Here is a 15,717-nt window from a genome sequence, read left to right as displayed (position 1 = left end):
TTCTCTGCCTCTCCCTGACTCATGCTCTGTCTCTCAAAAATAAACATTAAAAATTTTTTTCTAGTAACTAAATGAAGTCAGAGAAAGACAAATACCATATGATTTCACTCATCTATGAAAACTTAAACAAAATAAATGAACAAAGTAAAAAAAAAAACAAAAAAGACTTAACTCTAGAGAACAAATGGGAGGTGGAGGGGATAGGTAAAATAGATAAAGGGGAGTAAGAGTACACGTATCTTCATAAATACTGAGTAATGTATAGAAATGTTGAGTAAATTATATTGTATACTGAAACTAATATAACATTGTATGTTGATACTTCAATTAAAAAAAAAGAAATCACAAAGATAACCATAAGGATACTCACAATATCATTTGTTACAAAAAAAAGTCAACAACTTTCACTAATAAGGAGACATTACATTATGATATGCATAGTACACAGCTATTAAAAAAACTAAATCTACCTGTAGATACTGATATAAACTTTATAGAGATATTTATAGCGTATCCCTATTTTTTTTTTTTTTAACCAAGCTCTACGCCCAATGTGGGGCCTGAATTCACCACAGAGAGATGGAGTCATGCTCTATGAACTCAGCCAGCCAGGTGCCCCAGTGTAACCTTTTATTAAAAAAAAAAAAAAAAAAAGCTGAACCCCTCCCCCAATTCCCTATATGTATCTGTACACTTATGTGAGCTTGAAGAAGATGTAGAGAGAGACACATCAGGCTATTTTTAAAAAGAGAGAGGAAAACAAAGGCAAAGGTGATAGTGTAAAAAGACTGGAGAAATTAAAAAAGGAAAAACACTGAAACAAGACAGAAAGGCACAAAGTCCTTCTCCTCTCACCTTGACTCAGTCACACTCTGAGTTAGGAGCTTCTTCCATATCTTTCCAGACACTATCTGTGTATGTTTAATATATATGAATATACACAAGAATACATATATACATATATCACGTATAGTTTGTTTTACACATGAGGTCAAACTATACCGCTCTGTAGCTTTTCTATACATTTCTAAATTTATATATTAGACTTTCCCTCTTGATACATATACACTACCTTCTTTTACACAATATGTAAATGTATCATAGTGTTATTTTATAATTACAAAAACTAAGAGATTGAAAAAAAGCTTAAATGTTCAAGGAAGTACAAAGATACTCAAATAGGTAAGATTTATTGCTATAAAGGGATTATAATCTTCCCTACAATTGAAGAACATTCAGCACTGATAAAAGCCAAACTCATTGATAATGGAATGGAAAAGGCAAACACAAATTTTAGTGGAATATTAGTATCAAAGAGAAAAGTATAAGGATACAGAATTGTAGAATGGTTAGTATTTCATTTAAAACATGCACCAAATTTCATGAGTAAGCTAACATACCTAAACAACTTAAGTATTTCCACTGCATTTTAAAATATCTAAGTAAAATTTCTCATAGAAATTGTATAGCTTCAAAACTTTGGTTTATTAACAATAGATATATGAGCATTGGAATGAGAGATCAAGGACAGAAGGCAATTTTACCATTTACTACCTGTTCCAAGTCATTTAACCTGTTTTTTCAAGTTTATTTATTTATTTATTGGGTGTGTGAGAGAGTGCAAGCAGAGGAGGGGCAGAGACAGAGGGAATCTCAAGCAGGTTGTGTGCTGTCAGCACAGAGCCCCATGTGGGACCTGATTTCATGAACCATGAAATCATGACCTGAGGCAAAATCAGGAGTCAGTCACCCAACCAACTAAGCCACCCAGGCGCCCTGTCATTTAACCTCTTTTAAGCTTCAACATAGAGTTGACATGAAGATTGAGGTGAATGATGCAATTGTTTGTACATATTAAGCTCTTAATAAATGGTAACTATTAGCATTAATAATATATCTAGCACCTTGCCAAGTATTTGTACCATGCATAAATGAGATCACTAATGGCTGCTTAGGGTTTGGTGGGATGTGTGGATAGGAGGTGATATGGGTTTTTTTCTTTTTTATAAAAGACTTTATATTTAGATCAGCTTTAGGGTCACAGCAAAACTGAGCAGGGAGTACAGACTACCCACATACCCTTGCCACACACATGCACAGGCTCCCACTATCGACATCTGCACCAGAGGGGTAACATTTGTTACAATAAATAAACATACAATGACACATCATTATCACCCACAGCCCATAGTTTACATTTAGGACTCACTCTTGGTGTTGTACATTCTATATGTTTTGACAAATAAATTTGTATCCACCATTACAGTACCCTATCCAATATGGAATAGTTTCACTGCCCTAAACACCCTGTGTGTTCCACCTGTTTGGTTTCTTTCTGAGGTGATGTAAATGTTTTAAAACAGACAGTATTAATGGTTGTACAGATCTGTGACTATACTAAAAGCCACTGCACTGTACACTTCAAATAGGTGAACTGAACAGTATGTGAATTATATCTCAATAAAGCTGCCCTCCTCCAGAGAAACTACAGTCTTACTAGGAAATTACAGTCTTACTAGGAAGATTGAAAACAAACCTGAAACAGGTAATCAAAAACATAATGTGATTAGTCAGAGTCTAATAAAAGCTTTAGTGTTTTGATGGTGTTAAAAATGTAAATTCTTGGGCCCTATTCCAGATCTACTGAATCAGAAACCCCCGGGCAGTTTATTTTTACAAGTCCTTCTGGAGATTCTGTTACTTGTAGATGTTTGAGAACCACAGCTATAGGAGCAGTGCTTAAGATTTATTATGCATACACATCACTTAGCAATCATATAAAATGTAGATTTTGATTTGGTAGGTCTGGGCGGAGTGTGAGTTCTGCATTTTAACAAGCTTCCAGGTGATGCTAATGCTGCTGGTATATGGGCCACACCTTGAACAGCAAGGCTTTAAGAGAAGAGTAGTGGAGCTACATCACTGTCAGTCAATTAGTAGGGAAGCATAAAGAAAAAAGTTTGAAACTCAGTATCCGTTTAAGCATTACAAACACCAAGTTAGTGAGACTTGTGGTCCACCTACATGCTAGTGTCAGATCACTTGACAAAGACCCTATGGGGTAAGGGCATAATACATTCCTTCACATCTTCCAAGTTAGAGACACGGTGCTAAACACTGATTTTTCCTTTGTCACTGACTGGTCTGGCCTTCTACAACTTTATTCATTCAACCTTTAAAAATTATGTTTGCATTTTCAATCAGTAATGAAAATATTCTCTTAGTAGAAAGCTTAGTATCAAGAGCTTGAAGGGATTTAGAGAGAATATTCTAGACCCTTCATTTCGTAGCTCAAACAGATCCACAATAATCAAAGTGAAGTAAGTGGTCTCAGGAGCCAAGATTAGAAATGAGCTCTCCAAAACCCAGATCAGCAGTCTTCAACTCTGCTACCACTTCAAGTTCCTTCATGCAGTTACATTTCCAAGCACCACTTAGTACCCAACTATCACTCTCCAGTTTTAACACTGGTTGCAGGTATCTCATTAGCTGTTAACTCCCTCTTCCAAGATACTGGTATGGGTCTCCCAACACCACTCAAACTCCTCTAATTCCCAATTAGATCTTCCTACATTCTAAATATCTGAAACTCTAAGTCATTTCCTTATACTCTTTCAAATACCCACAAATCTAGGGCTCTAGGGCTTCATGGAATTCCGCTCCGAAGAACAGCTTCTTATTTTTTACTCCGTATTTTCCCTGTTTACACCAGTTTCTACGAGTACTGGTTGTGGGATCAAGCTTTCTTCAGGACCATCAAATCATCAATTTTATACCAGTGCCTTTCTATATGTATACCTTACTTGATCCTCACACACAAGGTAAGTAAGTTTACTATCCCATGGTATGAAGTGGTAATTCCTCTTTGGACTCAAATTTACCTCCAATAAAGCTTTAAGGGATTGTCTGTTGCCCAGGAACAATTCCTAAATTACTTTATCCAGAACACTGGACTCCAATCATATTCCCTAGCATCTTCCGTTTGTTTTTGTTTTTTTTAATGTTTTGTTTATTTCTGAGAGAGAGAGAAAGAGAGAGAGAGAGACAGCGTGAGCAGGGGAGGGTCAGAGAGAGGGAGACACAATCTTAAACAGGCTCCAGGCTCTGAGCTGGCAGTCAGCACAGAACCCGATGGGCTCAAACCCACGAACCGTGAGATCATGATCTGAGCCGAAGTTGGGGGCCTAACTGACTGAGCCACCCAGGTGCCCTAGCATCTTCTTTTCAAGCCAAAAACTAGTGAAGTTTAAGTCTATCTTAATGTTGCAGCTACCTATTCTCCTTTGCTCATTTAAATAGCTTTTGGCATGACAAGTGTCAAATGATTACCAAAGGTCTAAAAAAGAACAGCTGCAATGATATATGTACTATACTCACATCCTTGCACATGTATCAGATCCCCATTTTCTCAGACCAATCAGATCTTAAAGAAAGAGACATGTACAGGAGCTTTATTTTATCAGTATACTTACAGTCAGTCTCGCACTGACCTTTGTGTTCCTTTCTCTTGGGAGTACATCCATGCTTTACACTCTAGTCTTTGGGTAGTTCCAACCATGGGCATTTGAATTCCTGGCCTCTGTTCCAAGAGCCTCCTGATGCTGACTCACCAGACCAATATTAACCTACTGAGAACAGGCCTGCTCTACTCCTGTCCAAGCTAATAGCACAGTTCAAGGATTTTTCTTTGACCCTGGTTCCCAGATTTGGTTTGTCTTTCACCTTTCTTTCTTTTCCAAAAAATATCTTCTAGCATTGGAGCTATTTTCCAAACTTAAGTCTTCACATATTCCTTTGGAAAAAAACAATTCTAGCTATAACTTTATCTAACATACTACCACCTACCCTGTACACATGTCATCCTTTGGGTCTGCCAGAGCTCTGTATCTTGGCCCATTGTCATCTGATCAAGTATAGCTCTGAATAACACAAAGTTAATCTTTTCTCATGTGTATATTTAATTCCCTTAAAAGACTTCAACATAATTTGTCAAGCATGGTTCTTTTTTCCTGGAGACTATGCTCAGTATTCTATGTAACAATTTCTTTCCCTTCATTATAGATCAATGCTTCTTGAACTTTAATGTTCTTTTTTAAAAAACTTTTTTAATGTTGGGACACCTGGGTGGCTCAGTCGTTTGAGCATCCAACTTCAGCTCAGGTCATGATCTTATGGTTTCTGAGTTCGAGTCCCACATTAGGCTCTCTGCTGACAGCTCAAAGACTTGAGTCTTCTGTGGGTTCTGTGTCTCCCTCTCTCTCTGACCCTCCCCTGCTCACACTCTGTCTCCCTCTCCCCCTCAAAATAAATAAACATTAAAAAAATATTTTTTTAAGTTTTAATGCTTATTTCTTTTTGACAGAGACAGCACAAGCAGGGGAGGGGCAGAGAGAGACAGAGACATTGAATCCATCCCAAGTGGGCTCCAGGCTCCGAGTTGTCACCACGGAGCCCAAAATGGGGCTAAAACTCTCGAGCTGTGAGATCATGACCTGAATAGAAGTCAGACACCTAACTGACTCAGCCACCCAGGCACCCCTTGAACTTTAATGTTCTTATTAAAATGCAGATTCTGAACCAGCAGCTCTTAGGTGGAGCTTGTGATCATGCATTTTGAACAAGCTTCCATGTGATTCTCTGATACTGGTCCACAGAGTATCCATTATATACTTCATCATGAACAGCAGTGAAACTCACAAGTCTTCCAGATATTACAGAGATCCTCCTAGGAATTTTCTCAAGGGGTGAGTCACACTGTACCTGCAGTCTGCTGGTATAGCCAATGTTCATACTGTGACCAGTAATTCTCCCATCTCACCCAGGAGTTCCTTCAAAACTCTTCAATATATGCATCACTGGGTCCCAGCTTCCCCATCCCCCTCCACATCTGTCAATTAAACCAGGTTCATGTTATTTGTATTGTTATCCATTAGATATACATAACCCTTCAGTTTCAAGGGAGCACTGTGTGAATGTAACTGTAATTCTCTCTCCAATTAAACCCCTGGGAATCTTTCTACATAAAATCTACAAATTAAATTATTTCTGTATTTCTAGACACCAAATACAAAAGCTGGAGCTTGGGAGGAAATTGGGTTAATAAAGAGAACTTATCTATAATGAAAATGAGCAATTAAAAAAAAAAAAAAAAAGCTTGATTCCTAAACCAGAAGATATAAAGTTGCAATGTAATCACTGAATGGTAAATGTAACAGGAGCAATAGTCACCTAACCTATCACCCTTACATCTCAGCAATGTAACCGGTATCCCTTTTTTCTTTTTTTTAAATGTTTATTCATTTTTGAGAGCATGCACAAGAGAGACAGAGCACGAGTTGGGGAGGGGCAGAAAAAGAGGGAGACACAGAATCTGAAGCAAGTTCCAGGCTCTGAGTTGTCAGCAAAGTGCGTGACCACGAACCGACTTCACCTGAGCTGACGTCGGACACTTAACCTATTAAGCCACCCCATGGGTATCCCTTTTTTTTTTTTTAATAAACATCTTTCTCTTTACACAGTTACATAGTTAATAGCAATACAATTAAAGAGTTGAAAGGGGCCTCTACAGGAAAGATAGAGTTGAGGTTGTATGGCTTGAATGACACACTCCAAAGTTAGGCCTAAATAACTTTCTGATCATTCACTATTATATATTTTCTATGCCTGTTTTCTCCCTGTTATGTTATAGAATCAACAACCTACATTGTTTCTATCCCTACTTCCAGGATTCAAAGTTTAGAGAAATGATACACTGAAAGTGACTAGACCCACACAAATAAAGATTAACTGTAATCTTAAGTACTTAAATGGTGGCTCAGTGGGTGCTAAGACATCAAACAGGTATTCACAGGGACTCAGAGGAGCCTGTGGACCATGGGAAAAGTAAAGCTAGGATCATTCCTTGCACTCAGAGAATCTGGGGATATGTAATGTTTAGGGGAAGAGGTATTAGGGCATGGGAGACACCCATTTATTTGATACCTTGCAGTCTATGAGATGACAGGGGCGACAGCAGAGAATGAGTCCAGTAGAGCTTCTCCTTCATGGGGCTTATATTTTGTTTACTCGATCTAACCTTCGCTTGGTTTTCCCTAAGTAATCTTACTACCTAGTGATATACTCAACTGCTACAGAATTTATGGTTTACTCTAGACTTCACAAATTCAAGTAAACTACAAGGCCAGGCAGGTAATATAAATGCACAAAAAGTTGATTTAAGGCCATAGTATACAGTAATATTTGGCAAATTCTGACATAAAAACAATAAATATTTTTAACAAAATTTTAGTATCCACGGATAAGGGTCTATACCTGGAGACTTTATGGTCTAGAGTTTTGTAAACAGACCCAATTTCAGGTAATTTTTAACCAAAAACGTATCAAATATATAATAAACATGACTTCTATCTTTAAGCCCTTTCTTATGAATAAATAAATTCATGAATTTATCTGATTAATCTTCTGATGTATTTTTAATTTACAAGAAAACATTAATGACCAGCTTAGTGGAAAAACATCAAGGAATGTCTAGAAACCCTGGGTTCTAGTTCTCTTTTTCAGGCTTCTCTGTATGAACTAGGACAAGTCATACCTTCCTGAACCTTCTCAGGATTATTTTGAGAGATGTATGTGTAGAGGTTACACTGTGATAACCATTAGTGACTTAAAAAGCAGACAATGGGATGCAGAATCCTCAGAAATAGTTCAGAGGAAAGAAGGTAAAAAAAAAAAAGTTGTGAAGAATCTAAAAGTTGAGAAAGGAATGTGACAAAACCAGCATGTCTAATACTGGGCTGCCATAACAAAATACCACAGACTGAGTGGCTTAAATACCAGAAATTTATTTTCTCACAGTCTAGAACCTAGAAGTTCAAGATCAAGGTGCCAGCACAGCTGATTTCTCGTAAGAGCTCGTTTCCTAGCTTGCAGATGGCTGCCTTCTCATTGTGTCCTTACATGGTTGGGAAAGAGAGCAAGGCAACGATCTCATCATAAGGGCCCCACACTGACACCTCATCTAAACTTAATTATCCCCCAACGGCCCGGCCCCGTCTCCAAATACCATCACACTGGGGTTCAGGGATTCAACATAAGAATCTGGGGCACACAATCCAGTCCTGAGCATTTTGCCTCCCAAATTCATTTCCTTCTTACATGCAAAAAAACACTCATTTCATTCCAAATGCCCCCAAAGTCTTAACTCATTCCAGCATCAACTCTTAAGTCCAAAGTTTCATCTAATATCATCTAAGTCAAATATGGGTGAAACTCAAGATACAGTTCATTCTAAGGCAACATTCCTCTCCAGCTGTGGAACCAGACAAGTTATATGCTTCTAAAACTTAATGGTAGGACAGGCACAGGGTAGACATTAGCATTCCAAAAGGGACAAATCAGAAGGAACAAAGTGGTGACAGGACTCAAGCAAGTCCAAAACCTAGCAAGACAAATTCCATTAGGTTTTAAGGCTCAAGAATAATCCTTTTTGGCTAAATGTCCCACCTGCCAGGCCCACTGGGTTGGCAGCATCACCTCCAAGGACCTGTGGGGTTTGGCCGCCAAGGATCTCAACAGAGGCCATAAGGTCTGTTGAGACAGAGGCAGTGGCCTGATGATGTCTGAATTGCCTTTCGGGTCTTTTGTCCTTCATGAAGAACAATCCATGTTCACACAGCCACATAGCTTCATCATCCCATTTTGTCAAATTCAAAAAGTCCAACAGCCTTTCTTCATTTTGTCCAAAGTCTGCATTTAGTTCAAACTGGCAGTATTTTTGCTCAAAAAGCCCACAAACTTTTTTTTAATGTTTTATTTATTTCTGAGAGAGAGAGAGAGAGAGAGAGAGAGAGAGAGAGAGAGAGACAGCGTGAGCAGGGGAGGGTCAGAGAGAGAGGGAGACACAGAATCCGAAGCAGGCTCCAGGCTCTGAGCTGGCTGTCAGCACAGAGCCCGACATGGGGCTTGAACCCACGAACCGTGAGATCATGACCTGAGCTGAAGTCAGACACTTAACCGACTGAGCCACTCAGGCACCCCAAAAATCCCACAAACTTTTTATCAGATGGTTTTCTAGCCACACAGTATTCTTTGCAGAACAAGCTTCATTTCTGCAATATAGATAGGCTGAGAATTCTAGTTATTTTTTCCTTAACAATTCCTTCTTTAATTCTCTCTCCGTCTGCATTTTACTATAAGCAGTCAGAAGGAATCACACTGCTGCATTAACATTTGCTTAGAAATCTCAGCTAAATATCTAACTGCACTGCTCACAATTCTTCCTTCTACAAAATACTACAACACAGTTCTGACAAGTTCTTTGCCATTTTTAACAATGACTGCCTTTCCTCCAGTTTCTAATAACATGTTCCTCATTTTTGAGACTTCACCAAATTGTCCTTAATATCCTATTTCTAGCACGCACCTCAAACCTCTTCTAGCCTCTACCCAGTTACAAAGCTGACACCCCACTCCTGGTACCCAAATCTGTCTTAGCTTGGGCTGCCATAACAAAATATCAAAGAGTTGGTACCTTGAACAGAAATTTATTTTTCTCACAGTTCTAGAGACAAGAAGTCCAAGATAAGGGTGCCAGCATGGTTGGCTTCTGGTAAGAGTTTCCTTTTTGGCTTGCAGATGGACACTTTCTCATTGTGTCATCACATGGTGTGTGTGTGTATGGGCGGGGGGAGTATTAGGAGAGAGACAACAAGCTCTTGGGTATCTTTTCTTACAAGGCACCAATCCTTCGCGAAGGATCTGACCTCATCTAAACCTACTTACCTCCCAGAGGCCCTACTTCCAAATACCATCACACTGGGGGTCAGGGTTTCAACATATGAACAGGGGGCGAGGGGGTGGGGGGGATACAATTCAGTCCACAACACAACAGCTCAACGTGTGTCCGATAGCTTGGGCAGCAGAACACACCTCTTTTCCCCAGGAGCATGAGAGGGGAGGGCAGAAGAGAGGAATTAAAGATTCCTTGAGTTGGTGTAGTATACCAAAGGAATGAAGATTTCAGCAAGAGATTTCTCTGCTGGGGATCCTGATTATCACTTCACTGTAATAGGTTCAAGATGTAGCTATGTAACACTTCAAATTCTTTGAAGTAATGAAAAAATTAACAGAACTTTTGTAAAAACATTATGGAAAAGACTCAGGATTCTTCTGAGAACTATGATGCAATTTTAGAAAATAGATCCAGGCTAAACTTTTCTCATTCTCTTTGAAACATAACTCTGTGACTGGGTTCAAATAACACTGTGAAATAAAGGTCTAACAGTTGCAGCTAGGGATGGGGGTTGGGTTGGGGAAGGATGACTGTGAAACAGAATCACGTCAAGGCCAAGAGACAACCTGCCACACACTCTTCATTTCTAGACTTACAGGTTTAATGGATTTAAACAACCAGAAAACAACCAGATGTATGATAGCTTGAGTTTAACATACACCGCGAGGTCACAAAGATGTCAAGAGGACAAGAGAGGAGGGTAGCTACATGATGTTGAAAGGCTTTCCCAATATTAAATCCTCTGAGTTTTCTGCAAGGATGCAGCAGTGGATTCTAGAGATTATGTGCTGCTTCTAGATAAGGATATCGGCCCTGGTCTTACATAACTAAAGGGAAAGTTGGTAGCAGTGCCAGCTGCAAGAGCCCAGAAAGGGAAAATGAAATAATTAAACTGGTATCTTTAATTCAAATGAACTCAGAGAGGCCACGTAGAGCTGTAGGATAAAGGAAGGGGAATAAACTAGGGCTTCAGGGAGAAAATGGTAAGAAAAGTATATTAAAAGAATTATTCACCATGACCAAGTGTGATTTATACCTAGGATGCAGGGCTGGTTTAATGTCCAGAAAACAATCAATGTGATACATCATATCATTAAAAGAAAGGACAAGAACCACATGATCCTCTCAATAGATGCAGAGAAAGCATTTGACAAAATACAGCATCCTTTCTTGATAAAAATCCTCAAGGAAGTAGGGCTAGAAGGATCATACCTCAAGATCATAAAAACCACGTATGAAAGACCCACCACTAATATCACCCTCAATGGGGAAAAACTGAGAGCTTTCCCTCAAGGTCAGGAACACAACAGGGACGTCCACTCTTGCCACTGTTATTCAACATAGTACTGGAAGTCCTAGCCTCAGCAATCAGACAACACAAAGGAATAAAAGGCATCCAAACTGGCCAGGAGGAAGTGAAACTTTCACTCTTTGCAGATAACATGATACTCTATACGAAAAAACCCAAAAGATTCTACCAAAAAACTGCTAGATCTATGAATTCAGAAAGTCACATGATATAAAATCAATTCACAGAAATTGGTTGCATTCCTATACCTCAATAAGGAAGCAACAGAAAGAGAAATCATGGATTCAATCCCATTTATAACTGCACCAAAACCCATAAAATACCTAATAAACCTAACCAAAGCGGTGAAAAATGTACACATTGAAAACTACAGAAAGCTTATGAAAGAAATTCAATAAGACAGACAGACACACACACACACGAAAAAATATTCCACACTCCTGGACTGGAAGAAGAAATATTTACTACCCAAAGCAATCTACATATTCAATGTCATCCCTATCAAAGTAACACTAGCATTCTTCACAGAGCTAGAACAAACAATCCTAAAATTGTGTATGGTACCTGAAAAGACCCCAAACAGCTGAAGCAATCCAAAAAAGAAAACCAAAGTGGGAGGCATCACAATCCCTGACTTTAGCCTTTACTACAAAGATGTAATCATCAAGACAGTATAGTACTGGCACAAAAACACACGCATTGATCAACGGAACAGAATAGAGAACCCAGAAATGGATTCACAAACGTATGGCCAACTATTCTTTGACAAAGCAGGAAAGACCATCCAATGGAATAAAGAAGGTCTCTTCAGCAAATGGTGCCGGGAAAACTGGAGAGCAACATGCAGAAAAATGAACCTGGACCACGTTCTTACACCATACACAAAAATAAACTCAAAATGGATGAAACACCTAGAGGTAAGAGAGAAAACTATCAAAATCCTAGAGGAGAAAGGCAAAAACTTCTTTGGCCTTGGCTGCACATGGGGCACATACACCCCATTGTTTATAGCAGTGCTATCCACAATAGCCAAAGTATAGAGAGAGACCAAATTTCCATTGACAGATGAATGGATAAAGAAGATGTGGTATACACATACATACATACATACACACACACACACACACACACACACACACACACTGGAGTATTACTCAGCAATCAAAAAGAATGAAATTTTGCCATTTGCAACTACATGGATGGAACTAGAGGGTATTATGCTAAGCAAAATTAGAGAAAGACAAATATATGACTTCACTCATATGAGGAATTTAAGATACAAAACAGATGAACATAAGGGAAGGGAAGCAAAAATAATATAAAAACAAGGTTGGGGGGGCACAAAACATAAGAGACTTTTAAATACAGAGAACAACCTGAGGGTTGCTGGAGGGTTTGGGGGGTGGGAGGAGGGGCTAAATGAGTAAGGGGCATTAAGGAAGACACTGATAGGGCGAGCACTGGGTGTTACACACACCAGTGGGATGACTCATTGAAATCTACTCCTGAAATCATCATTGCACTAGATGCTAACTTGGATGTAAATTAATAAACATGAATTTTGTTTCTGTGGTTATGAATGCTTCTCCCCAAGTTTCAAGGGCTGATTCTGCTGTAAAAATAAATAACTAGAAAAAGGAAATAAAAATAGACATAGAAAAAATACAACAAAGGATGCCTTCTTTTGCTCATTTTGCTGTTTGGGGGTGAACAGGGAGTGGATATCATGATTAAATTATGGGAGCCCATATTATTTTTATTCCTACAAATTATTGCCTGAATATCTTGTATACCTTTATCCTCTGTTTTTTCCTTCTATAATTCTCTCCCTTGTTCCCTCCACATATAAACCTTGAAGGAAAGAAATATACCAAATCCTAGTTTGTGATTACTTTTCACTGGAGCATTACCTACATTTTTTTTTTTAGTTTCTTTTTTTAAAAAAATTTGTTTAATGTTTTATTTATTTCTGAGGGGGGGGGCAGCGTGAGCAGGGGAGGGTCAGAGAGAGAGGGAGATACAGAATGTGAAGCAGGCTCCAGGCTCTGAGCTAGCTTTCAGCACAGAGCCCGATGCGGGGCTCGAGCCCACGAACTTGAGCCGAGGCCGGACACTGAGCCACCCAGACACTCCTTTTTTTAGTTTCTTAATGTGTAGCCTTGTAAAAATTCTTTAAGTTCTCGTTATCTTAAATAAACATTGTAATATGGAAAAAAAAAATCTTGTCATGTAGTCACTGTCACAGGGCCTAGCATATAATAGGTGCACACTAAATATCATGCGGAGGAAAAGAGAGTTACCAAGTCCCACAACAGCCTTGAAAAGATCCTCCCGAGAATTAGTACAGTGAGATACCACAAAATACAAACGTGCAGTATAAAAAGGTAAAATCTAGAATGTGTGAGAAACAGCCTAGGTACAATTTAGAACAGGGACGACCTTTAGATTTGTGAAGCCCTTGCAATACCATGAAAATTCTGTTATCATCTTTTAGTGAGAGGGTTCAGGGGCTTTTGATAGGAATTTCAATGTGAGTTATAAGCAACTGTATTATTAAATTAATTATTGTGTTGACAAAAGATTAGTGTGAATGTGATATATAAGGTATATTCCTAAAATGAGCTTAAGTGGTTCAAACGAAATTTGCAAGAGTGCAAAAACATGCCAGACAAGTTGTATATCCAGGTTATAGTTTTATGTGTATTTTTTTTAGTTTTTTAATGTTTTATTTATTTTTGAGAGAGAGACCGACAGCATGAGTAGGGGAGGGTCAGAGAGAGAGAGACAAAGAATCCAAAGACAGGCTCCAGGCTCTGAACTAGCTGTCAGCACAGAGCCCGACTCGGGGCTTGAACCCAGGAACCGTGAGATCATGCCCTAAGCCGAAGCGGGAGGCTCAACCGACTGAGCTCAACCGACTGAGCCACCCAGGTGCCGCCCCCAGTTTTATGTGTATTTACATACTACCTGAATTGTTATCTTTTGGATGTATCATATGTGGCAAACTACACCTCGAAGATTCAGACTAACGAAGATTCAGACTAACACTGCCACGTTATTGTTCTCTTTATATTGTACTTCCCCTCCACCTAGAAAAGACAATTTTTAGATACATTATCTCATTCGTGCTCCTCACGTTGCCTAGCAAAGTTATGAATACACCAGAGGCATTTAACCATTTTAGGTTCTGATTTTCGTTTTTTAATAAATGTTAAAAAAATTATAATTATATTAAATCTATTCACTAACAGTCATTCTTTAAACAGCAGAGGATACAAAATATACTTTCAGAGAAGTTACATATCCTAATGGAAATAACTAGACAGGAATACACTACACCAATTCTGTGCAGATAAAGCTCACAAAAGTTTCCAACCAGAAAACCCCTAAATAAAATTTCCAAGAAATATAAAAACTGAACACCAAACACTGGCGTCCTGACCATTCATTGAAGCTCCGGTTACTCCACGTTAAATTTTAAAACATTACTACTTTTCCTAACTATGAAAACAAACTCGTGAGCACCTATGTGCTGTTACTTCACCGACTCACTTCCCCCTTTAAACTAGGCAGAAAACTGAAAACCACAAAGATACTACACTTTGATGTGTTCTTTAAAAATTAGTTTAAATTACTAGTATTACCACCTCCCCACCCCCACCAGCGGAATCAAATGAGGCGTAGCAGGAAGGCAAAAACCAAAGGAGGCAGGCCAAAAAAAAAAAAAAAAAAAAAATCTGTATTCGAGCAATTACACTAAAGAGCAGTCTTTGAGCCGCTAAACACCCCGGGGATATGCAAAACGTTTTTTCTTCTTCCGGAGGGTGAAAAAGAGCAAGATGCTGTAAGACGGGCTACACGACAAAACTCAAGAGGTCAATTTAAAACGCCCGGAACAGTGAAAAACCAGAGACAACCCCGAAGGTCAACGTAGCAAAAGCGGCTCCGCAGAGAGCCTTCCTGTGGTGGGTATTTCGAGGACTTCAAAGAACGGGAATGGGGGTAGGGTAGGAAGACAGGAGAAAAGAGGGTGAAGAGGGGCTGCTGGAAGGAAAGGGAGAAACGGGAAGGGGGCAGGCCAGTAGGGCGCGCGCACTGGAGACTCCGGGTGGCAGCCGGGGGTGGGGAGGAGAAGGGGCAGGGAGACCCGGCCCCGCCCCGGGGAGGCCCGAGCGCCGGCCGTCCCCCTTACCAGTGGGAGCAGGAAGCCCCAGAGCAAGACGGTCGCGGCCGGGGGCAGCGGCCGCTGCGGCCCCATCGGACTGCTGGGCGCCCGGCGGCGCGGCGCTTCTCGGCGGGCACAGGCTCCGGGTCCCGCCGCGGCGCTGCCTCTCCGGCCGGCACGGACGGGCGCGGGCGGCGGGGCTGGGCAGGGGCCGCGGCTGCTGCTGGGGCCGCCACTGCAGCGCCGACTTCCTCTTCCGGCCCCGCCCAGAGGACGCGGAAACCCCTGCGCGGGGCACGTGGAGTCCGCGACCGCGCGCGCCGCCAGCCGGGCTGTCTCTCCACGCTCTCGCGTCGCGGCGGTGGCAGGCAGCCTACTGTGGGTCCGGGCGTGTCTCTTTCCAGCTGCCTGACCAGCACTCTCCCCAGAGTCTGGGGGGATGGGGCAGCCGAA

The 15,717-nt window shown here is 40.3% G+C and overlaps 1 protein-coding gene across 2 annotated transcripts in view; it reads right to left on the bottom strand.

Annotated features, from left to right (window-relative positions):
• The window catches only part of SPPL2A (signal peptide peptidase like 2A), a 55,483-nt gene extending 39,986 nt beyond the window's left edge, over nt 1-15,497 (bottom strand). For both annotated transcript variants that reach the window (XM_039237147.1, XM_039237149.1), the window contains exon 1: nt 15,292-15,497. In XM_039237147.1, the coding sequence (XP_039093078.1) occupies nt 15,292-15,357 (66 nt within the window). In that variant the 5' untranslated portion in view covers nt 15,358-15,497. The remainder of the gene's footprint in view (nt 1-15,291) is intronic.
• Between the last annotated feature and the right edge of the window lie 220 nt (nt 15,498-15,717).

The sequence above is a fragment of the Hyaena hyaena genome, unplaced genomic scaffold (genome assembly GCF_003009895.1).
Source record: "Hyaena hyaena isolate Hyena2069 unplaced genomic scaffold, ASM300989v1 scaffold_120, whole genome shotgun sequence".
Lineage (NCBI taxonomy): Eukaryota > Metazoa > Chordata > Mammalia > Carnivora > Hyaenidae > Hyaena > Hyaena hyaena.
The sequence above is the reverse complement of the archived record's forward strand: the minus strand, read 5'-3'. Positions and strand labels throughout refer to the sequence as shown.